Here is a 25,673-nt window from a genome sequence, read left to right on the forward strand (position 1 = left end):
TGTCATTAGAAAAATGCAAATCCAAAGTACAAGGAGATATCATTTCACATTAGTCAAATGGACAGCATCAAAAATAACAAATGGTGCAGTGTGTGAAAAAAATGGAATCCTTCTACACTACTGACGGGAATGTTAACTGGCAAAGCCTCTATGGGGGACAGTATGGCAGTTCCTTAAAAATTAAAAATAGAGCCACCATATGACCCTGCAATCCCACTCCTGGAGTTTATCCAGAGAAAAACGTTATCCAAACCAATAGTCAAAATATGGAAACAACCTAAATGTCCACCAATAGAGGAATGTATAAAGAAGATGTGGTATAAATATCAGTCATAAAAACAGACGAAATAATGCCGTTTGCAACAACATAGATGGACCTAGCCAGTGTCACACTGAGTGAAGTAAGTCAAGCAGAACACTCAGACAGAAAAAGAAATACTATGTAATATGGCTTATGTAGGGAATTTGGGGGGTGGGGAGGGAATGATACAAATGACTTATTTGCAAGACACAAACAGTCTCACAGACAGAGAAGGAACTTATGGTTATCATGAAGGAACAGTGGGGAGTTTGGAATTGAAATGGACACACTGCTGTATTTAAAATGGACAGGATTTAAGCCTGAGCACCACTTGCAACTAAGCCCACATGTCACAGTGATAGATCTAAACAGTGATAGATCTAAACAATGTAAGAATGATTCCAAATACCCCAAGACCCAAGGCAGCCCACTTAATTAATAAATTAAAAATAAATGAATCAATAAAACTAGTTACTTTTTTTAGCTGGTAAAAAAACTACTTTTTTAGTTGGTAAAAGAAAAAAATAAAAGGAATAACCAACAAAGTCATCTACAGAACATGGAACACCGCTCAATATTTAATAACAACCTAAATGGGAAAAAATCTGAAAAAGAATTGATAAAGGTATATCATTTTGTTTCACATCTAAAACCATCACAACATTGTTAATCAACTATACTCAATATGAAGTTAAATGTAAAAAAAAAAGATCAAGCAACATATTTCTTAAAGAAAAAGAGAACAATGCCAAGGTTATTTGTTACCTTCTCAAAGAAAAGGAAAAACAATCATGCATTTGTGAATAGATACACTGGATGCTGCAGTATGCAAACTATATTTTGTAAACATAATTGCAGATTTTGTATATATGACTACAGGGCTAACAACAGTTATACAAGCTTCTTTATAAAAAAAAGAAGTCCATGGCAGAAACAAGTATAGCCAATTAAAGTTAAAGTTTATTATCAAGTCCACAAAAAAACCTTGGCCAAACTCCATAATCAACAACTCCTGAACTTCAATTCTTTAAAATATATATAACGGTGGCAAGTGAACCTTATCAAACGCCTGCTGAAATCTAGTTACAATGAAAATAAAGACATTCTTTTAAAAGACTAAAATAATATATATTGTAATAAGATTTGCACACTTCATTTGTAAGGGTAACATAATGTTACACTTAAAGGATCTCCAGAAAAACAGAACCTCATACAGTTTGTTCGAGGTCTAAGCAGAACTCCAGGGCTAGGGGCTGGAGGTCATTGTTCAGTCACTCAGGCATGATTCTTTGCAACCCCATGGTCTGCAGCACCACAGGCTTCTCTGTCCTATCTCCTCAAATTTTTGTTCATCAAGTCAGTGATGTCATCTAACCATCTCATTGTATGCCACCCCTTCTCCTTTTGCCTTCAGTCTTTCTCAGTAGGGTTAGGGTGAGGGATTGTAAACTAACTGATCAGTGAGTATTTCAACTGGTCATATTTCTTTACCTAGTGATACAAAGCTTCAGTCCATAAGGATCTGGGCCCTTACTAGTATACTTCTGTCTGGATTGGGCTGTTTCAATTTTCCAGTATCCTGAAACTACAAGGCACGTTGTACTAAGAGATGTCCTCAGGAATTTCCTGTATGGACATTATGCAATGCTCTACTTTGTAGCCATTATGAAACAGTATTTCAAGTTCCCCTTCCTGCTTGTCAGAATGAATCAGCAAAGCCAGAAGAGAAACTCCTTTGTCTGCTGATTCACTGTAATGTATATAACGTGTCCAAATTACAAGGAAGCACTCTTAACTTTCAGTTTAATGTAATCACTGGTGATATGTCTACAAGTGAAAGCAATCCTCCTTCTGAAACTAACACCTCATCTCTTTCCAAGGAAGGCATAAAGTCATGGGGAAAGGAAGCTAAAACTGGTAGCAGGTCATTCAGAGTAATAGTAAATGGTGCTGATGAGATATCATCATGATGTTAACACAAATTTTTCTCAACTTCAGTCCCAACTAGCAAATAACCCAGACAAAACAACACTGTAAAAATCCCAGAAAATGGGGCTAACACTAAAGAGCATTCTTAGAACTGAAACATAAGAGAATGCCTAAGGAGGGTAAGAGGGACATTTTTATTCAGATTATAAGCAACAGTTAGAACTGGACATGGAACAACAGACTGATTCCAAATAGGAAAAGGAGTACGTCAAGGCTGTATATTGTCACCCTGCTTATTTAACTTCTATGCAGAGTACATCATGAGAAACACTGGGCTGGAAGAAGCACAAGCTGGAATCAAGATTGCCAGGAGAAACATCAATAACCTCAGATATGCAGATGACACCACCCTTATGGCAGAAAGTGAAGAGGAACTAAAAAGCCTCTTGAAAGTCAAAGAGGAGAATGAGAAAGTTGGCTTAAAGCTCAACATTCAGAAAACGAAGATCATGGCATCGAGTCCCATCACTTCATGGGAAATAGATGGCGAAACAGTGGAAACAGTGTCAGACTTTATTTTTCTGGGCTCCAAAATCACTGCAGATGGTTACTGCAGCATGAAATTAAAAGACGCTTACTCCTTGGAAGGAAAGTTATGACCAACCTAGACAGCATATTAAAAAGCAGAGACATTACTTTGTCAACAAAGGTCCATCTAGTCAAGGCTTATGGCTTTTCCAGTCATCACAGATGGATGTGAGAGGTGGACTGTGAAGAAAGCTGAGCGCCAAAGAATTGATGGTTTTGAACTGTGGTGTTGGAGAAGACTCTTGAGACTCCCTTGGACTGCAGAGAGATCCAACCAGTCCATTGTAAAGGAGATCAGTCCTTGGAAGGACTGATGCTAATACTGAAACTCCAGTACTTTGGCCACCTGATGGGAAGAACTGACTCACTGGAAAAGACTGATACTGGGAGGGACGGTGGGTAGGAGGAGAAGGGGACGACAGAGGATGAGATCACTGGATGGCACCACCGACTCAATGGACGTGAGTTTGAATGAATCCTGCGAGTTGGTGATGGACAGGAAGGCCTGGTGTGCAGCAATTCAGAGTCAGAGTTGGACACAACTGAGTGATTGAACTGAACAGAACTGATACTGTCCGTCTCCCAAGTGAGCACATCAACATACCAAGAAGGATCTACTAGGTCTACAGTTTCTACAGTGAGCAAAGGAGAATCCAAGATGGATATTCAGCTTCCCCAGCCTTGTGAGTGACACTCAGAGCAACCCAGTGAAGTTTTATGAGGATTGCAGGAAGAAGATGCACTGCTTAACCACTTGGGATTATAATGTACCTGAGATCTACTAGCACTCCTATCATGGGAGACCAAGTTTCCCTTGCAGAAGTGACAAGTAGAGAGCCCAGACAGTGACTCTGTGATTCTGCAGAGCCACTGTAAAGGCACATCTGAAGAATTAACTCAGTGCACAATTCTGCCTGATACTGCACCCCAAACAATTAGCATTACCAGCTTTGAAGCCTTTTTATTTTCTACACTGGCAACCCATGGCTGGTTCACTGAATGCCTTCTCCATCCTGTAGCACAAACCAATCAGCAAACTCAGTCACAGAATCTGGGAAGCTGCACAGCCCATCCAACAACAGTACTTACAACAGCATCTGAGTGAAGATTGAGCAATACTAGGAGTAGCTGTTGGCCCCAACCGACCAGGGAATCTAGTGCCAAGTTCTATCAGTTATATGAGGCATATAAACCCAGTCTGAGCTAAGAAGCACACTCATAAGTGCCAGATACTGTTCTTTATAGCTCTAGTGTCATCTAATCACAAAGTCTAAACACAATATCTAGGGTCCTACAGGCCCACTTACAATGGCACCTGAGCACACAGCCCCCAGCAAAGCCCATCGAGGTAACCAACGCAGCAATCGTATCTGGCCAAGAAGTTGGTGAGCAACTCTGTCATGTTAAGAGAGCCCAAGCATCAAGATCTAACAGCCAAGGAAACCATTCTACAACCCTGATCAGGCAAGGAAGCAAACTGCAGACCCATCCAAAAACTGAGTATAGGAACATGTCCCATGCTATCAGTAAGCCTGCAAGAGAATCAATGCAACTAAGGTGCCAACTCTAAAGCCAATCATATACAGAAAACCAAGTGAGCACACTCCTAACGAATTCCTATTCAGACAGGGACTGAGCTCCTGATTTCAGAGGTACATAATAGCTGAACAAGAAAAAAAAAAAAAATCAACCCTCACTGCAAGGCTCACTTGCCCAAGAAGACTATAAACTGAACTGAATTAAACCCAAGTTGAGGTAATACATGAAGGGCTGTCTCTGCCCAAGAAAACCTGAGAAGTACAAAAAAGGAGATCACATATTACCACTAGCAAGGTATAGCAATTATGAAGAATCAGATAAAACTCACACCACAAAAGAAGACTATTTAAACTTCAACAATTGACCACAGAAAAACAGACTGTCAAATGTATGACAATTATCAGAAGTTTCTTATAGAAGAAACTTTTATTAAACTGGAATAACATATAGTAAGACCACAAAATGAAATACAAAAAACATAAAAGAACAAAATGAAAAACTCAACAAAGAAACAGATGTATGTATACCTATGGCTGATTCATGTTGAGCAATGGCAGAAACCAACACAATATTGTAAAGCAATTATACTCTACTTGAAAATATAAATTTTTGAAAATAATAATAAAGGATCATACAAGCACATAAAAATTAATTTCAAGCTTTCACAGGTAATCTGAAAATTCAAAAGAGACTGTAATTAACATATTGTTAAATGGCTTTTTCCCTTAATAATCCATTTTGATTAGTTTCAGATATGGCCTAAATGCTGTTCAAAATTTGTACAATACATGTATAATTCTTCAAAAAACATACAAATTATTTTAAGGGTCTTTTAGTGAAGAAGTCAATAAATGAACTGAAGAGTTAAATAGAGAATTTCAAGATCAAACACAACCAAGCAGAACAGAGAATCAGCTAACCAGAAGAGAGTCATTTGAAATTATTAGGCTGGAGGAGCGAAAACAAAAAAAGGTAAATTAAAAAAACCAATAGGACTTAACACCCATCATCAAAAGGAAACTATATACACATTTTGTGAATCCCAGAAATGCAAGACAAAGCGAGAGAAAAGTACTTGTAAAAGAAAAATGGCTGAAAACCTTCCATATCTTGGAAGAAAAATGAGTATCAAATTGCTAAGTCCAAAAGGCTTCCCTGGGGGTTTAGATGATAAAGAAACCGCCTGCAATATAGGAGACCTGGTTTAAGAAGATATCCTAGAGAAAGCAATGGCTACGTACCCCTGTATTGTTGCCTGGAGAATTCCATGGACATAGGAGCCTGGAGGACTACAGTTCATGTCGTCACAAAGAGACAGACAAAACTGAGTCAGGGATAAAGTACTTTAAGTAGGTTACCTCAAAAGAATCCTACCAACACATGTTATAATTGTTAAAGTCAAAGATAACAAGAATTTCTAAAGCACCATGAGAAAAGTGATGTTATCTTACACAAGACTATAAGCAGATGTACCATCAAAACCTTGGCAGATAAGAAAAGAATGGGATAATATACACAAAACACTGAAAGAAAACCAGAAATACTACTCCCAAGAACTCCCGTTAGTCCAGCAGTTAAAGAATCCATCTTGCAATTGAGAAGACTTGAGATAACACTTCTCACCTGCAATAAGTGTAGGTGGGCTAGCATCACTGTGAAAAAAGCTAGTGGAGGTGATGGAATTCCTGTTGAACTATTTCAAATCCTGAAAGATGATACTGTGAAAATGCTGCACTCAATATGCCAGCTTAGAAAACTCAGCAGTGGCCAGAAGACTGGAAAAGGTCAGTTTTCATTCCAATCCCAAAGAAAGTCAAAGCCAAAGAATGTTCAAACCACCACACAACTGCACTCATCTCACACAACAACAAAGTAATGCTCAAAATTCTCCTAGCCAGGCTTCAACAACACATGAACCATGAACTTCCAGATGTTCAAGCTTGATTTAGAAAAGACAGAGGAACCAGAGATCAAACTGCCAGCTTCCACTGGATCATAGAAAAAGCAAGAGTTCCAGAAAAATATGTACTTCTTTTTTATTGACTACGCCAAAGCCTTGGACTGTATGGATCACAACAAACTGTGGAAAATTCTTCAGGAGATGGGAATACCATATCACCTGACCTGCCTCCTGAGAAATCTGTAGCAGGTTAAGAAGCAACAGTTAAAACTGGACATGGAAGAACAGACTGGTTCCGAAGCTGGAAAGGAGTACATCAAGGCTGTATGTTGTTACCTTGTTTATTTAACTTTTGTGCCGAGTATATCATGTGAAATTCCTAGCCGGATGAAGCACAAACTGTAATCAAGATTGCTGGGTGAAATAACACCACCCTTATGAAAGAAAGTGAAGAAAAACTAAAAAGCCTCCTGATGAAAGTGAAAGAGGAGAGTGAAAAACCTGGCTTAAAGCTCAACATTCAGAAAACTAAGATCATGGCATCCAGTCCCATCATTTCATGGTTAAACAGATGGGGAAACAACGGAAGCAGTGAGAGACTTTACTTTGGGGGGCTCCAAAAGCACTGCAGATGGTGTCTGCAGCATGAAATTAAAAGACACCTGCTTCTTGGAAGAAAAGCTATGACCAGCTTAAATGGCATATTAAAAAGTAGAGACTTCCCTTTGCCAACAAAAGTCCATCCAGTCAAAGCTACAGTTCTTCCAGGAGTCATGTATGGATGTGAGTCTTGGACTATAAAGAAAGCTGAGCACCAAATAATTTATGCTTTTGAACTGTGGGGTTGGAGAAGATTCTTGAAAGTACCCTGTACTGAAAGCAGATCCAATCAGTCCATCCTAAAGGAAATCAGTCCTGAACATTCATTGGAAGGACTGATGAAGCTGAAGCTCCAATACTTTGGCCATCTGATGTGAAGAGCTGACTCATGGGAAAAGAGCCTGATGCTGGGAAAGAGTAAGGTTGGCAGAAGGAGATGACAGAGGATTTTATGGTTGGATGGCATCATTGACTCAATGGACATGCGTTTGAGTAAGCTCTGGAAGTTGGTGATGGACAGGGAGGCCTGGCATGTGGCACTCCATGGGGTCACAGAGAGTCAGACATGACTGAATGATTGAACTAAACTGTACACTGCTACTGAGAATATAAATTTGTATAATCATTATGGTAAATGGCATGGAGGATCCTCAAAAAATTAAAAATACAATTACTACATGAACAGCATTTCATTTTGGGTATATAGTTAAATAAAAACCTTAGTTATTAGCTGAGAAAATATCTACCTCACAAGGTTTCATTACATACTATTATTTATAATAGCCAAGGCATAGAAGTAACCTAAGTGTCCATGGATGGATGAAGAGAATGTGATACATACACACAGATAAACAGAGTACTACTTGACTATAGAAAAGAAGAAAATTCTCCAACTTGCTACAACATGAATGATCTTGAGGGTATTACAGTAAGCAAAACCATTCAGAAATAAACACATAATGTTATCTCACTTACAAAATTCAGAATTTAAAATTTGAATTCTTAAAAAACAAACTCACAGAACAAATTGGTGTTTGCAACAGAAGAGTGGAAGTAATTGAATGAAGGTAAACAAAAATTTAAAAATTCTAGTAATAAATAAATCATGGGGATGTAATGCCTGTAATCAATACTGTGCCATATACTTGAGTATCACTGAGAAACTGTATTTTTAATTTTCTTACAGAAAAAAATTTTAGCTATATGAGGTGATGGATGTTAGCCAAATTTATTTTGGTTATCATTACACTATACATATACATACATATGCACATATTTGTATATATATGAAATTCATTCAGTCATTATGATATACACTATACATTTTATACAATGTTATGCATCTCTTCTATTAATAATAAAATGCTCTCCTTCCATGGTGGAGACTGTTCAATGTCATCAATTTATCTACAGATAACTTGCTGATCTCTTGGAAAATGGTGCCACGTGGGGAATTCACTCTTGATACCTGCTGCTCACAAGCTGGACATTCAGTGGCCATAGGCAGAACAGTTTTGATGAATGAAATCCATGTTGCTGAGACCACTGTATAGCCTATAACCTTGCCACTGTGTTCAAATTACTCATTAGCCCAATGGGTGATGACACCGTTGACCAGGAAAAGAGCCTGACTGCTACTTATACAGTCAGTCATTATATCCATTATTAAAATGATTCTCAGTTGAGGTGAACCTTTGGTAAGTACTTTACATGAAACATAGATACCTATGTTTTTTTCTTTCATTCAGAGAAGTTAAAATATGTCTTCTCTTCCCCAAATCTGAGCAATTTTCAGTCTCATTCATTCCATGTCCCTGACCATCTAATCAAAACTACTAGACACACATAACGATATCAGTATATAATTATACAACTGACTGTTACTCCTTCCAAGGCAAGTGCACAGTCAGCTACACTGGAAGGATTATTATAGAAGTATTCCATGAATAACAAAACCTTCACAGAGGTCTATGCCATCACTGTCCAGTTACTATATCAAGATATATGCAAATAACTTTGCTTATCAAATAAAGTCTAAACAGAATTTCAGCCATGATCTTTTTAAATAACAGTTACTGTTACACTTTGATTCTTCTCTGGAAGTCAGCTAAAGGCGGGAATGCTCTGTGGTGGCATCACAGTCTCAGTTTTCTTATTTTTAATGAGAACTTAATTACTTGCATGGGTTCGCAAAGAGTCGGACATGACTGAGCAACTGAACTGAACTGAACTGAAGTGAATTACTTCATAGTTTTAAAAAGAATCTGTTTGGGACTTCCCAAACTCCAGTCTAGTGGTATGGGGCAGTCTACTGGTTGAAACTTTACCTTCAAATGCAGAGCGTGTTCACTTTTCACTTTCATGCATTGGAGAAGAAAATGGCAACCCACTCCAGTATTCTTGCCTGGAGAATCCCAGGGACAGAGGAGCCTAGTGGGCTGCCATCTATGGGGTCGCACAGTCAGACATGACTGAAGCGACTTAGCAGCAGCAGCAGCAGCAGAGGGTTGTGGGTCTGATCCCTGATCAGGGAGCTAAGATCATAGCCAAAAAACCAAAACTTAAAACAGAAGCAAAATGTAACAAATTCAATAAAAACTAAAAAACAAAACAAAACAAAACACACAACTCTCTTCCTTGAAAATGATACTATTGAAAACACAGATTATAATACCAAACTTTTGACTTGAATGTTTGTGAATGACATGTGCACTGAAATTACATAATCCAAGAGACTGGAACTATGAAGCCACTGCTTCTCTCTGAAAAAATGGCCTGAACCCTGGCTAATCAGGTTGCATAGCTTTTCAGAGTAGGTCACTTACTGGAGAGCTCAGAAACCTTAGGATATTTTGAGAACACTAGAAAAAAGAATTCAATCAAATCTCTACAGTGCAGGCAAAATGCTGCGTTGCATTTCTAGCTTGATTTCCTTGAATATGAGAGACTTTTAAAAGTCTAATCTGAGATTTCTCTTTTTTTTTAACTTCTCAATATTGTATTGGTTTTGCCATACATCAACATGAATCCGCCATGGGTGTACACATGTTCCCAATCCTGAACCAACCCCCATCTCCCTCCCCATACCATCCCTCTGGGTCATCCCAGTGCACCAGGCCCAAGCATCCTGTATCCTGCATCGAACCTAGACTGGTGATTCATTTCTTATATGACATTATACATGTTTCAGTGCCATTCTCTAATCTGAGATATCTTATGAAAAGTTCCAGGAAACAAATTCAAAAGATATTTGTGACCAATAAACTATCTGTACCACCCCTATGTAAGTAATCAAGCAAAATTTAATGAAGCTACTGATTTTATAAACAAAGTGTACTGACTTTGATTCCTCATAAAGTAGATGGTGGAAAAAAATGTTTACAATGGAAAACTATAAAGCTATCATTTTGGATTTAGTCTTGCATGTTTGCTACTCCTTGACATATAATGAATTCCTCCAATAACTGGCACACTGTTTCTATTCAGTCTCCAAGTCATGTTTGACTTTTTGTAACCCCACAGACTACAGCACAGTAGGCTCCTCTGTCCTCAACTATCTCCAAGCATTTGCAACAAACTCATGTTCATAGAATTGGTGATGTTATCCAAGCACTTCCTTCTCTGTTACCCTTTCTCCTTTTGCTTCCAATCTTTCCAAGTATCAGGTTCTTTTCTAGTGAGCTGGCTCTTCACGTCAGGTGGCCAAATACACTGGAGCTTCAGCTTTACCATCAGTCCTTTCAATGAGTATTCAGGGTTGATTTCCTTTAAGATTGACTGGTTTAATCTCCTTGCTGTTAAAGAGACTCTACAGTCTTCTCCAACACTATAGCCTGAAAGCATCAATTATTTGGCACTCAGCTTTCTTTATGGTCCAACTCTTACATCCATACATGACTACTGGAAAAACAACAGCTTTTACTATATGAACTTTTTTTGTCAGCAAGGTGATTCTCTGCTTTGTAATATGCTAAATTTGTCACAGATTTTCTTCCAAGGAGCAAGTATCTTTTTCATTTACTGACTCCAGTCACCATCCACAGTGATTCTGGAACCCAAGAAAATAAAATCAGCCACTGTTTCCACTTTTTTGCCATCTATTTGCCATGAAGTGATAGAACCAATGCCTGTATCACTCTAAATGTTTCCAAATTTTCTCCATTCTGATGTGGAATAATGCAGAACTAAAACTGTTTTACCCAGATCTCTGAGAGCTAGGTAACATCAACTAAATTTCAAAGAAACTACCATAACATTATAAATGAAATAGCTTTGTGCTTATTGCAGACTCTGTCATAAACTGTATCATCACAACTCCAACTAGTAGTTCTATGTATTTTTCCTGTTGTCAATACTCTACTATTTTTGAGTCCAACATCTTTAAATCTTGATTAACTGTCCTCTGGCATTAGCATCTAGATTTTTAACACTTAGTCTTTGTGTTTATGTTATGCTCACATAAAGTACCCCTGCTTAAATGCTTACTGCCTCACACTATACAATGTTATTTCTACCATCTGACTCAACAGATGATTCAGCTTGTCCTAAATGTACAAAAGATTATAGAACAAGAAATGAAATTACCTATTTTTCTAAGAAAGATGTCTCTTCAGACCGTTAAACAACAGAGGAAACAAAAGTTTACTCAGATTCCTGAAACTGTTCCTAGGAACATCTGCCCAATTCCCTCTAACATCCTTAACAAAAATGTTAACTGGGTATAGCAGAAGTGCCTCATCCTGTGTATGTGAATGCCTATAATACCTAATTGAGGTTTCTCATCTTCCACTATTTACCAGGTGATACCTAATCAATCTTTAATAAGGATGGCTTAGCCTAAAGAGACTTATTATTTCCTTAAGTAATTTTTCATATGCTGATCTTCACAGGGCTCCTTGGCTATAAATTGCTACTTTTTCAGCTGTAATTAGAATTGAGCTCAATTTTTTATTGAGTAGCTTTTCCCCAATAGCAGTAGCATTTAATAGTGTTCCCTCTTTAATTCCTATCCTCCTTTGTCAAAAAACAACAAAAAGAGACAGCAAAGTAATTCCCTTCCTTGATCGATGATACACAAGCATGAAAATGAAAAAGGCTATTTGATCATTCTGATGTCCCCTTCAAAGGAATCGTTATTTTTTATCTCCTATGGAAGAATTCCTCCTCTAGAAAAAATACCTCTAAGACATTCCAGAATGAAGCTGTGGGTACAAAAAAGAAAAATGTTGCAACTGGGTCACTACATTAACAGTCAGTGGTGCCATTGCCATTTCCACTTTGCCTGCTGGACCAACATACCTATCATAAAAAACACCACCAATTCAGAGCGTTATAAATCTCCTGGTGAAGGAAACAGTGGTGCTCAGAGATCACTGTAAATTGTTACTGTATTGACAGGAGAAGGTCTTTGGAGTGGCCAGCCACTGAAGTGTGGAGCTCCTGCTCAAAAGTGAGAAAAAGAGAGAAAAAAATCTTTTCTCAAGGGATTGAGCATGCAAAAGGCATTTCACTGTTCTGTCAGGATCATGAGGAGCATGTCACTGAAATTTATAACCTCTAGGTGTCCCTTTGCTCTACTTCTTTTCCAGTGAAATTCCTCACTTTAACACAACACTAGGTAGATTACCATGAAATTAAAGGCATTCTATAACTCCACAGATGTCACTTTAGACTCCCCAGTGCAAACCAATATCCTGGTACATTTCTATCTTAATGTGGACAAAATGCTGACACTTTGATAATGTAAGCAGTCCACTATAATAAATCTGGCACTGAGTAGCTGCATGAATATGTCACAGAATGATACCATAGGAGGAACTGAGGGTTACTTTTTCTGGTACACTAGGCACTGGGAATTCATGGATGAAAGCCCATGGTGCTAATCCCATGCAGAACTTTGTCTCTGCCTCTAATAAATTTGTCATGAGCCCTGTTGAACAATGACAGATGTGGTTGGGAAGAGCCTCTGCTAATACCCTTTTCATTAGGAATACCAATGGATGTATAGTAGAGAATGACAAAAGAGAGAAAAGACAAAAAAAATTCAATAACTAACAGCCAAAAACTTCTGAAATTTCATACAAAACTTTAACCAGTAAGTCTAATCAGAATAAAGGAAGAGAGATTCAAAGACAGATTGTAATAGAAAATGCTGAAGATCAAGGACAAGGAGAAAATTCTAAAAGCAGTCAGAAAAAAAAATTCCTACAAAACAAAACAAAAACCCAATTATTAGATTAAAAATTGATTTGTCCTCACACACCATGATGGTCAAAGGCAATGCTCAAAGAATACAAGATGTCAATCAAGAATCTTCCACCGCAGCAGAGCTTTTAACTATGAAGGCTTGATTAGTGTCAGTCACTAGTTGTGTCCTACTCTTTGTGACCCTAGAGCCTGTAGCCCACCAGGCCCCTATGTTCATGGGATTCCCCAGGCAAGAATATTGGAGTAACTGCCATTTCCTTCTTCAGGAGATCTTTCCAACCCAGGGAACAGAGCTTGGTCTCCTGCACTGCAGACAGATCCTTTAACATCTGAACCATTAGGGAATCCTTACAGAGCTTGTAACTATGCAGACTAAATAAATATAAGAGAGAGAAAGAATTCACTGTAAACACACTTGTCTTACAACAAATATTACAAAAAAGTTCTAAAGAAACTTTTTAGGCTTACAGTAAGCAACTGTGTTAAAATCTTTGACTGTGTCAATCACAACTAACTGTGGAAAATTCTTAAAGAAATGGGACTAACAGGCCACCTTACTTGCCTCCTGCAAAACCTGTATGCAAGTGAAGAACCAGACATGGAACAATGGACTGGTTTGAAACTGGGAAACTAGTATGTCACGGTTGTATACTGTCAGCCTGCTCATTTAAATTCTATGCAGTGCACACCATACAAAATGCCAGGCTGGGTGAAGCACAAGCTGGAATCAAGATTGACAGGAGAAATATCAATAATCTCAGATATGCAGATGACATCACCCTTATGGCAGAAAGTGAAAAAGGAACTAAACAGCCTCTTGATGAAAATGAAAGAGGAGAGTGACAAGGCTGGCTTAAAACTCAACAGTGAAACAAAGATTATGGCATCTGGTCCCATCACTTCACGGCAAACAGACAGGGAAACAATGTAAAGAGTGATAGACTACTGTCTTGAGATCCAAAATGGTGCAGATGGTGACCAATGGTTGCAGCTATGAAATTAAAAGATGCTTGCTCCTTAGAAGAAAAGTTATGTCACTACTAGAAGCGTATTAAAAAGCAGAGACATTACTTTGCCGACAAAGTTCCAGCTAGTCAAACCTATGGTTCTTTCAGTGCTCATGTACAGATGGGAGAGTTGGACCAGAAATAAGACTGAGCTTAGTTCTGGAAGAAATGATGCTTCTAAACTGTGCTGCTGGAGAAACCGCTTTAGAGTCCCTTGAACAGCACGGAGATCTAACCAGTCAATCCTAAAGAAAATCAACTCTGAATATTCACTGCAAGGACTGATGCTAAAGCCCCAACACTGGCTACCTGATAGGAAGAGCCAACTCATTAGAAAAGACCCTGATGCTGGGGAAGATTGAAGTCAGAAGAGGACAAGGTGGTTGGATGGCATCATGGCTCAATGGACATGAGTTTGAGCAAGTTCCAGGAAGTTGTGAAGGACAGGGAGCTTGGTGTGCTGTAGTCCATGGAGCTGGAAAGAGTCTGACACAACTGAGCGACCGAACAACAACAAAATACCCATCAGTTTTTCAAAGACAAAAAAGGATGTAATTACCTATAATTATACAGGTATGGTACATGTACCATTTTTTTTCCCTTCATTATGTCCTCCTGATTTAAAAACTGTTTAAGCATTCTCCATATAACTGTATTTAAGTCAAACAGATATAGTAATAAATTATTCTTAATGAAAGAACATATCAATTAAGTGGACTACAGATAAGACTCCAGACGGTAAGTGAAATATGCAAGAAAAAAATCAAAAAACAAAAATGAGAACTTAAAAGTCTAAAATACAAAAGCTGAACACACATTTTTATAGCTCAACAGATTACATAAATTAATATTATAACTATGTACGTGGACTGCAAGGAGATCCAACCAGTCCATCCTAAAGATCAGTCCTGGGTGTTCACTGGAAGGACTGATGTTGAAGCGGAAACTCCAATACTTTGGCCACTTGATGCGAAGAGCTGACTCACTGGAAAAGACTCTGATGCTGGGAAAGACTGAAAGCAGGACGAGAAGGGGACGACAGAGGATGAGATGGCTGGATGGTATCACCGACTTGATGGACATGACTTTGGGTGAATTCTGGGACTTGGTGATAAACAAGGAGGCCTGGCATGCTGCAATTCATGGGGTCACAAAGAGTCGGACAAGACTGAGAGACTGAACTGAGGGTTCTGGTTGGGACATGCTGCCTCCCCTGGGCACCATGCTGTGTGCACAGGGTACCTGGCCATACTCCTGCTGAGCGACTGAACTGAACTGAACTGATACACTATTATATAACTTTCTCAAACACAAATAATTGTTGAAGCTGCAACAAATAAAAGAACAGGGTACATAAAGCTCTATAAGATTACTGTTTCTTTATCTCACAGAACTACAGTAATATAAATTCAAATAAATTCATTAATGAGCACACTTCAAGTAACAGGGCAAACACTGAGAAAGTAACACACTAATGAAAAATATGAATCAATTGGGCTATATTTTAAAAATCTGCTTATGTAGTAAAGCAAAAATAGAAGAAAAAGACAATGGTTAATGGCTCAATGATAAAGAATCCACCGGCCAATGCAGGACATGCAGGTTTAATCACTGATCCGGAAAGATCCCATAAGTCCCTAAGTATGCATCACAACTACTGAGCCTGTGCTCTAGAGCCCTGGAGCTGCAGCTACTAAGTACATGAGCCCTAGAGCCTGTACTTCACAAGAAAAGCCACCACAATAAGAAGCCTATGTATCACAGAAAAGAGTAGCTCCTGCTTGCTGCAGCTAGGGAAAGCCTATAAAAAAACAAATACTCAGCACAGTCAAAATAAATTTAAAAATTATTTTAAAAAATTTAAAAAGTAATAATAAATTACTTTAAAAATTAGTTTTTTTAAAGTACAATGGCAGATGTATAAAATAGTAACATTAAACAAATCTGGACTAAATAATCAGAACACACAAATTATCAGACTTGATAAAATTAAAAGATCCAACCATATACTCTCTTTAGGAGGCCTTCTTTAGATTCAAAAATATAGACTCTATAAACAGAAAAGATGAAAAACAAAACACCATGAAAACAATAATTATAAAAGTTATGGAATGGCTATACTAGTATTAAACAAAATTCTTCAAAATGAAAAAAATGTTAATAGAAATAAAGGAGGACATAAAAGAATTAATCTCTGTATTTTAATCCAAAAGTTTTTAAGATGGTAAATCTTAAACATTCTCAAGACAAAAAGAAATGGTAATCATGTTACATGATGGAGATGCTGGTTAATGCTACAGTGTTAAATGCTTTGCTACAAAGGCATCACACTAACGCACCCTATATCTTAGACAAACAGCATTACATGTACTTTAAAGTTCAAAAATTTTGTCAATTTTATCTCTAAAAATTTTACATCAGTTATATCTCCAAACATACAGCAACTCTAAAGACACTTGTGCTGAACAAAATACGACACAAAACCTATAAAAATGACCCGAAAATAAGCAAATCATCAATACCTGGAGTCTTCAATCTCATTCAATACAGACAGTACAATGAGAAAGAAGATAAAATAGATAACTCAAAACTTATAACCCACCAAACTTAACAAATATTTAAAGACTACTTCAAATAAAAAAAGATACACATATTCCTCTCATGCACATTAAACATTCCCCAAGATAGAATAAATAGTATGCTGCAAACAAAATCCAAGTAAAAGCAAGAGTTGAAATAATATAAAACACATTCTTTGATGTTTTTTAAATATTAGAGAAAATGTAGAAGTCAAACAATATATTCCTAAATAATTAATAAATCAAACTATGATTAAAAGAAATAGTATGTAAAGTGTGGTGTATACTTAGTCACTCAGTCCTGTCCAACTCTTTGCAACCCCACGGACATATCATATCAGGCTCTTCTGTTCATGGGATATCCCAGGCAAGAATGCCCTCTTCCAGGGTATCTTCCCAACTCAGGGATCAAATCTAGATCTCCCATAGAGAAGCATATTCTTCACTGTCTGAGCCAGCAAGGAAGCCCAAGAATACTGGAGTAAAGTATGGTACCAACACAGAAACAGTCTTAAACAGAAGTGAAAGTCTAGAAATAAACCGAACATTTGCAGGCAAGAAACTTGATAATGCTATCAAGACCACTGTTAAGGAAACAATTTTCTTTCTAAAAAATACTGCTGTTAGGACAACCAGCAATTAATTAAGTTGAAACCTTACTTCATATTATACAAAAATAAATTATTTAAAAATGATCAAGAAGCTAAAAGTAGGAGAGAAAACCTTTATGGATTTAGCTTTGAAAGAAAAAATGAAGACAAATCTTTGTGACTTGCATGGTATTAAGCATGCTGGAGAAAAAAATGAAGAAAAATAATACATGGGAATTCATTACTAAAAACTTTTGTGCCTCAAAGAGACAAATGTTCTATTAAACATGAAAAAATAACCCAGATAATGAGAAAACCTCAGCAATTCAACTAGATATAGAAATAACATTCCAACTTAATTTTAAGGAGCAAAGAATCTAAACAGATTTAAACAACAAACAAAAAGATTTGCAAATATTACTAGTTATGAGGGTAATGAAAACAAAACCTAAAGTGAGAAACCATTTCATACCCATTTTAGGATGGTGGAATTTAGAAAAGACAGAACAAGTACTGGCAATAAGAAAATGAGTTCTTCCTATACCAACTATCAGAATGGAATATGGTATAATCACTCTAAGTCAACATATCATCAAAAAGTTAAAAGCACAGCTAATTCAATTCTGAGGTATATTTCCAAAAAGAATGAAAATATGGCTTCAAACAAAGAAATGGATATGAACGGTCATAGCAGTGTGATTCATTATAACCTAGGAGGTAAAATAGCAGATAGCCATCAACAGATAATGGAATAAACAAAATGAACATTGATAAACTGTAAGTTACAGTCCTAAAAGAGAATGAAATAGTAACAACGTGCAACCACGGAGATAAACCTTGAAAACATAGTTTTTTAAAAGTCATTCCAGACTAGACAAACATATATAATACAAAATAAATGGACAATTTTCATTGGACAGGGATTGTGGGGGTTGGGAGAGTCTGGTCTCATTTTTGTATGCTAAAAATATTTTAAACATCCTAAAATTCATTGTGGTAAATACACAAACTTTGTGAATATATACTGCTGCTGCTGCTGCTGCTGCTGCTAAGTCGCTTCAGTCGTGTCTGACTCTGTGAGACCCCACAGATAGCAGGCCATCAGGCTCCACCATTCCTGGGATTCTCGAGGCAACAACACTGGAGTGGGTTGCCATTTCCTTCTCCATGAATATATACTAATAGTATACTAATATATACTAATAGTAATAGATTCTGCTACTCTAAGAATCTAAATAAACTTATGCAAATATTTTCAGATTAAATAAACCTTCATATTTAACTGTTTCCTTCTACTCCAAGTACTTCCTAAAAGCCAGCAACACTTTTACTTACAATTTGGATCAACATATGAGTTTTCAAAGTCTTTGGGTAATCTAAAATTTCCCTTCCAGGCAACAAAACACTGTTTATAACTAATCCCTATAGTAATTATATGGTATTATAGGTTATATCCCATTACAAGATACATTTGCTTTGTGACTCAGAATAATGACATATTGGAGAAGGCAATGGCACCCCACTCCAGTACTCTTGCTTGGAAACTCCCATGGAAGAAGGAGCCTGGTAGGCTGCAGTCCATGGGGTTGCTGAGAGTTGGACACGACTCAGTGGCATCACTTTCACTTTTCACTTTCATGCATTGGAGATGGAAATGGCAACCCACTCCAGTGTTCTTGCCTGGAGAATCCCAGGGACGGGGGAGCCTGTTGGGCTCCCGTCTGTGGGTGGGGTCACACAGAGTCAGACACGACTGAAGAGACTTAGCAGCAGTAGCTGAAAAGCCATCTGTCAGCTATCAGTGTCACACTGGAAAGTACATATGCATTCAAAGATTAATCTGCTAACTAGTTTGACTTTACTGTTTAAGATAATATAGTAGATATTTCATTCTTACACATAATTCTCACTTAGACTTTCTAAAATGGATGGCTTTAATTCTGCTCAGAGATCTAATCATAGACAAACTGTATAAACAAATCATTCTTAGCTTTCACAGCCTAATCCAGCAATCTTCAGAATCACCACCATCAAACCTTCAATTATTTCTTTACAAACTTAAAAAGTTGTTCTTTTTTAAGCCTGATACTTTATATTTTGTTTATTAAAATATCAGATAGAATGTCGTTTTAATTAGTCAGAAATGTACTTACTAAGAACACTACCTTCACACAAAACAGGTGGCACAAAATAATACCTTTCTCTCTTATCACATTTCCTACTTAAAATTAGTATAGTTAATGATTTGCCCCAAAATAAGAAAACAAAATTGGCATTCAAATGTGTACGAACCTTCCAGTAGTCAGATTGCAAACTGTAGTATCTCTGATACGCAGATAATGCTGAAAAAGGAAAAATAGTCAAATTATATCCTATTCAAAAATTCATAACACAGATATTAATATTTTAATATAAACTGCCCATCAGTCCTGCCTCTCAGCAAAATAGGGACTAGTAAACACAGTAAATCTTTAAAGTTTATGCCCTACCAACTTAAATTATGATAGAAAAAATTATCTACAGGAGATCAGTTATATAAACAATCATCAAACCAGATCCTTGCACTTATATGTAAAAATTTACTTTTTGAAGCTCCACCTCTTAAAAAAATTATTTACATATTCATTTATTTATTGCTGTGCTGGCTCTTCATTTTTGCATAGGCTTTTCTCTAATTTCAAAGGCAAGGGCTACTCTCTAGTTGCTGTTCCAGTGGCTTCTCTTACTGTGGAGTATGGGCTATAAAGCTCATGGGCTTCATTAGATGCAGTTCCCAGGCTGCACTGAACAGGCTCAACAGTTGTGGCACATGGCCTTAACTGCCCCAAGGCATGTGAGATCTGTCCAGATCAGCTACTGAACCTGTGTGCCTTGCACTGGCAGGGTATTCTTTATCACTGAGTCACCAAGGAAGCCCAAACAAATATAAAATTTTGACAAATTTAATTCATTTGATTTCCTTCATCAATCAAGTCTCACAGAAAGTTTCTAAGACTGTTTTTACATATATAATGAATTTTCTCAAAATGCATCAACTTCCAGAAAAATAAATCCATAGCTCTAACAAACTCTTGTTTCTGGTGCTTCCCTTCAAAGAATCAACATTATCTTGAGCTACTAGCTTCAATTTCATTCCAAGATGGCTATTCCCATGCTCTCTAAATCATCTGAAGGCTTTAAAAAGGCTGAAATGACATAAAAAGGCTCTTGTCTGCCTAAAAAAGGGCTTATATAAGGTAAAAAGATCAATATGAAGTCACATAAGTGTATTGGAGTTAGGGGGGACAATTTTTAAAAACTAAAAATAGGAAACTCCATATCACTCCAGGGAAATAAAAATGTCTTTGATTCATTTGTTGAAGTTCCAAAGGGAGAGCGTTTAGAATAAGATACACTTAGGAATGAAAACTGCCTTAAAGTCAAAGTAAAATGAGAATACTGAAGTAAGAAAGGGAAGAACAGATTTTATATGGGTTTGGTACCACCGAGAATTTCCATATTTTGGACAAACATTTTTATGAATTTCAGATATCTTCCCTCCAGTCTCATAAACATTATTGAGTATCCTTTCATGAAAATAACTACACAGAGTTAAGGGGAAGAAAGTTTATAAGGGAAACTTACTTTTTCAAATACTATCATAAAGTTACAATAATTGGAATTTCAAAATAACCAAATGTATGTTTAAAAGACAATAGTATTTATGACAATAATCTCATACACCACACTCCCATTTTAAGTCTAAGAACAAAATGACTTAAAATATTTGTTTTTACAACAAGAATTTAAAAGGCTAAAGCTAACACAGGGTACAAGAGCAGTCATTAACTGAGAAAAATTACCCTAGAAACAAGGGTCGCGCTACAAAAGTTCACTGTAGTATGCTTGAAATCTGAAACATCCCTGGGCTCCCAGACGGAGGAGTAGCCCCACAACATTGTGAGGCAAAACACTGTGAGACTTACAGGGGCCCATAATGTCTATCTGAGAAAAATCTCCACAAGCTTCTGAGAAAATAATGGAATAAAGAACAATTTTTAAAAACTTTTCCCTTTGGATTGGGGTATAGCTGATTTACAAAATGATGTGTTCCTTTCAGGTGAACAGTGAAGGGACACACCATCATACACAGGTTTCCATTCTCCCCCAATCTCTCCTTCCATTCAGGCTGCATATGATATTTAGCAGATGTCCCTGTTCTGTACAGCAGGTCCTTGCTGGTTCTCCATTCTAAACACAGCAGTGTGTCCATGTCTATCCCAGACTCCCTAACTATCCCTTCCCCCATCCTTCCCCCTAGAAACCATAAGGTTATTACAGAGGATTGAGCAGAGTTCCCTGTGCTGTCCAGCAGGTCCTTGTTGGGTCTCCTTGTTAAATACAGCCCTGTGTCCATGTCCATCCCAAACTCCCTAACTATTCCTTCCCCAATCCTTCCCCCTGGGAACCATAAGGATATTAGAGAGTATTGAGCAGAGTTCCCTGTGCTGGACAGCAGGTCCTTGTTTGTTCTCCATGTTAAATGCAGCAGTGTGTCCATGTCCATCCCAGACTCCCAACTATCCCTTCCCCCATCCTTGCCCCTGGTAACTATAAGGTCATTACAGGGTACTGAGCAGAGTTCCCTGTGCTGTCTAGCAGGTCCTTGCTGCTTCTCCATGTTAAATGCAGCAGTGTGTCCATGTCCATACTAGACTCCCTAACTATCCCTTCCCCAATCCTTCCCCCTGGTAACGATAAGGTTATTAGAGTATTGAACAGAGTTCACTGTGCAGAGTTAATTCTCTGTTCTATATCATAGGTCCTTGCTGATTATGAAAAATAAACAATTTTTAAATAGCCAAGAGCATTCTGTTCTTCTTAACAATCAGGAAATTTAAAGTAGATATTCAACTCCAGCCCACTCCAATCATCCTATATATTCTAGAGAGAGGAAAACAACCAAGAAATTTTTATGTAGTTCACTTTCCAAAGGCATAGACTAAAAAGACTAAGACTGAGGACACTTTCCCTATGCCAACATCCTGTACACCATTAGAGAAGGCCTATTTACAGAGCTTCTTTATACCTGGAATACCAAGGTCAGATATCAAGAAAGTATTACAAATCACACACAACCCATATGAAAGAAGAACAGAAGGAAGGAGAGGGAGGAGAAGCAGAAAGAGGCAGAGCAATCAGAACCAGATGTAACAATGATGCTGAAATGACCAGATCAGGGAATTTAAAGTGACTACAACTAATATGCGAAGAATATCTAAACAATATATAAAGTGGACAGTATACTAGAATGCTGAAACAATGTAAGTAGAGAACAGGAAGGACAACACTTTCAAGCAGAAATGTTAAAGATCAGAAACAGTGTAAAAAAAGATTATGAGATTAGTAAGGGTTGTATACTGCTGAAGAAAGACTATCTGACATAGAGGACTTATCAAAAAACAGGGAACACTAGGGAAAAAAAAGAAAAAAATACACAGGGTTGTGGGACAATTAAAAAAGGTATAACAGTGTTACTAACAAAAGATAAATAAATATGATACTATGAAATGATAAAGAGAGCACAGGAATTATTTGGAACAATAAATGAGAATTTCCCCAAAATTAATATAAGGCAATAAGTCATATATCCAGGAAGCATAATGAATATCAAGCATGTAAAATATCCATAGCAAAAAACTACATTGAGGTATATTATTTTCAAACTGCAGAAAATGAAATCTTTAAGATTAAAAAGAAACATGGATAAGAAGGCTGATGTATCTTTTGTTCTGATCTTTTACTGTAATAACAGTAACTGTATTGACTGATGTCGGGAAAGAGTAGCAACAGGAATGATGACAACACACACACTCTGGAAAAGGTAATCAAACTTATCTTCAGTCACCAAAGACAATTACTGATAGACATAAAGAAAAGGGAAAGTCAAGAAAACAAGATGCTTCAGAAACTATTGATGAGGTTTTTAATATTAGAAAGATTTATGACAGAGAAAGCTAACTCTAATACTGAAAGGATCCTTGAAATCATAGTGCTCTGATAACTGATATCACAACCCCTTTTAAAGCAATCTTAATCTTTCATGATTACATCTCAACTGATGGCTGACAAATATTGAGTGAGGTCCAGGTCAGCCTTGCTTTCCTGGTGTCTCAGATGGTAAAGAACCCACTTGCCCAAGAGAGACACAGATGTAAAGAACAGACTTTTGGACTCAGTGGGAGAAGGTGAAGGTGGGATGATTTGAGAGAATAGCATTGAAACACGTATATTACCATATGTGAAATAGATGACGAGTGCAAGTTTGATGCATGAAGCAGGGCACTCAAAGCTGGTGCTCTGGGACAACCCAGAGAGAGGGGGTGGGGAGGGAGGTGGGAGAGAGGGTTCAGGATGGGATGACCCACGTGCACCCATGGCAGATTCATGTTGATGTATGCCAAAACCACCACAATACTGTAAAGTAATTGCCTTCAATTAAAATTAATTAATTTAAAAAAAAAAAAAAACAACAAGAACCCACCTGCCATGTAGGAGCTGCAGGTTCAGTCCCTAAGTTGGGAAGATCCCCTAAAGGAGGACATGGCATCCCTCTCCAGTATCATGGGGTTATAAAGAGTTGGTGATGACTGAAAGACTAACACTTTTACATTTTCTTTTTTTCAAGTATGTAGTAAGACAAATCAAATTTTTAATCTTTTTTTTTGGGTGGGGGGATATCACAGAAGTAGACATTGAATTTAAGTCTAACTTCACGTTAGTTATGGTGTTCATAAAACAAAGAAGGTACTAGGCACTTCTTGCTTTTATTCAAAAAGAATATCCCTTTTTACTACATACATTCTGTAAGCAAAACTTTTTAGTATGTGTGTATATCCCTTTAGTATCTACAAAATGTTTGGATTAGGAATTCCTTATATCTGTTCTCCTACAAGTCTGTGAATTTGTGAGAAAATTACACAGGAACTTTTTGTGTAGTCAGTTCCTACACTGATTTGGTAAACACAAATTTCTACAACTGTTTCAGTATTTATAACTGACCATTTCTTACAGAAAAGTATGAAAACTTAGCATTTGTTTTACCACGAAGTGGTGTGACACAGTAGTCTTTGCTTCTAGGAATTAGTATGGGAGCTTTGGGGTTCACAGCCTGGCAGAACTGTCACCCTTAGCCTGACATAAATTTATTTAAAAGTTGATTATCCAGTATTTTCCAGATTATATCAGATTACATGGGGTTGGACAAAAATGTTCCTCTGATTAAGTAAAAATAAAAAATCCATTTCTCATGTTCACAAAGAACTTTATAGAACAATGTATTCACTGTTTCGTTCCACTATCTTCAGTCTTTCAGGCAACTTCATAATTCCATCTTCCTAAAACTTTTTATCTTCTTGATCAAGGGACTGTTTCAGGGGCTTTTTATATACCAATGGGAATTCAAGTTTTCTTCATTAAGAGAAATTTGTAAAAACAGAAATAAGTGGAAATCTGAAGGTACAATGTCTGATGAACATGGTGGATGAATCAGAACTTTCCAGGCAAGCTGTGTTTCTGTCTGGTCATCCAACAAGCATGCAGTCTTCCTGCTATCCTGATGGAAGCTAATGCAATCTGCTGACTAATTCTGGATGCTTTTCATCAAGTGCTGCTTTCAGTTGATCTGACTGGGAACACCACCTGTTGGAATTAATCATTTGATTTTCCAGAAGAGGTTCATAATAAAGGACTCCCTTCCAATTTCATCATATACACAACATCATCTTCTTTACCTGAAGACCAACATTTGGTGTGATTGATCATGGTTCATGTTTTTGTGACGTTTCAGTACAAAATTGCAGGTGGAAATACAGTCAAGAGGGTTTTTTCACTTAACTTATGTGGAACCCAAACATCAAAGCAATTCACATAAGCAAGCCTGTGTCAATGATTTTCAACAGTTGATTATGATACACTGAGTATGCTGGCTGTCTCCTGTGGGGTATAATGCTGATTGTTCTCAATTAATGTCTTGGATTTGACCATTAGCAGCTTCAACTGGTCTACCCAAATGTGGAGAATGGTCCAATAAGAAATCTCCAGTAAGAAACATCAAAAACCACTTTTCAGAAGTTTGATTATTAACAGCACCTTCCCTACACGTTGCATGAACCTTTTGTGTTTCAGTTGCACCTTCTTCTTTCCTAAAATTATAATGTGCCGAAAGTGTTACTTTTTTCCTTCCATCTTCAATAAAATGGCTACACAAAAACTCACCAATTTTTCTGTATTTTTTTTCAATGCACGCTGATATGACAGCTGTCCAGTCCAACTCAATAAAATGGTTTCAAATAAAGTTAAAGACAGTAAGTGCAGATAGATCCCATCCTATGGAAAACACCAAACAAACCTTTGTTCAACCAAATACACAGTCAATGATTCATAGACTATGAA

General features: G+C 37.2%; 1 protein-coding gene across 3 annotated transcripts in view; it reads right to left on the reverse strand.

The window, feature by feature from the left end:
* LOC120860170 (lysine-specific demethylase 6A-like) overlaps positions 1 to 25,673 on the reverse strand; it is a 175,251-nt gene that overhangs the window by 108,745 nt on the left and 40,833 nt on the right. For all 3 annotated transcript variants that reach the window (XM_040235963.1, XM_040235962.1, XM_040235964.1), the window contains exon 4: positions 19,533 to 19,582. In XM_040235963.1, the coding sequence (XP_040091897.1) occupies positions 19,533 to 19,582 (50 nt within the window). The remainder of the gene's footprint in view (positions 1 to 19,532; positions 19,583 to 25,673) is intronic.

The sequence above is a fragment of the Oryx dammah genome, unplaced genomic scaffold, assembly GCF_014754425.2.
Source record: "Oryx dammah isolate SB20612 unplaced genomic scaffold, SCBI_Odam_1.1 HiC_scaffold_11032, whole genome shotgun sequence".
Classification (NCBI taxonomy): domain Eukaryota; kingdom Metazoa; phylum Chordata; class Mammalia; order Artiodactyla; family Bovidae; genus Oryx; species Oryx dammah.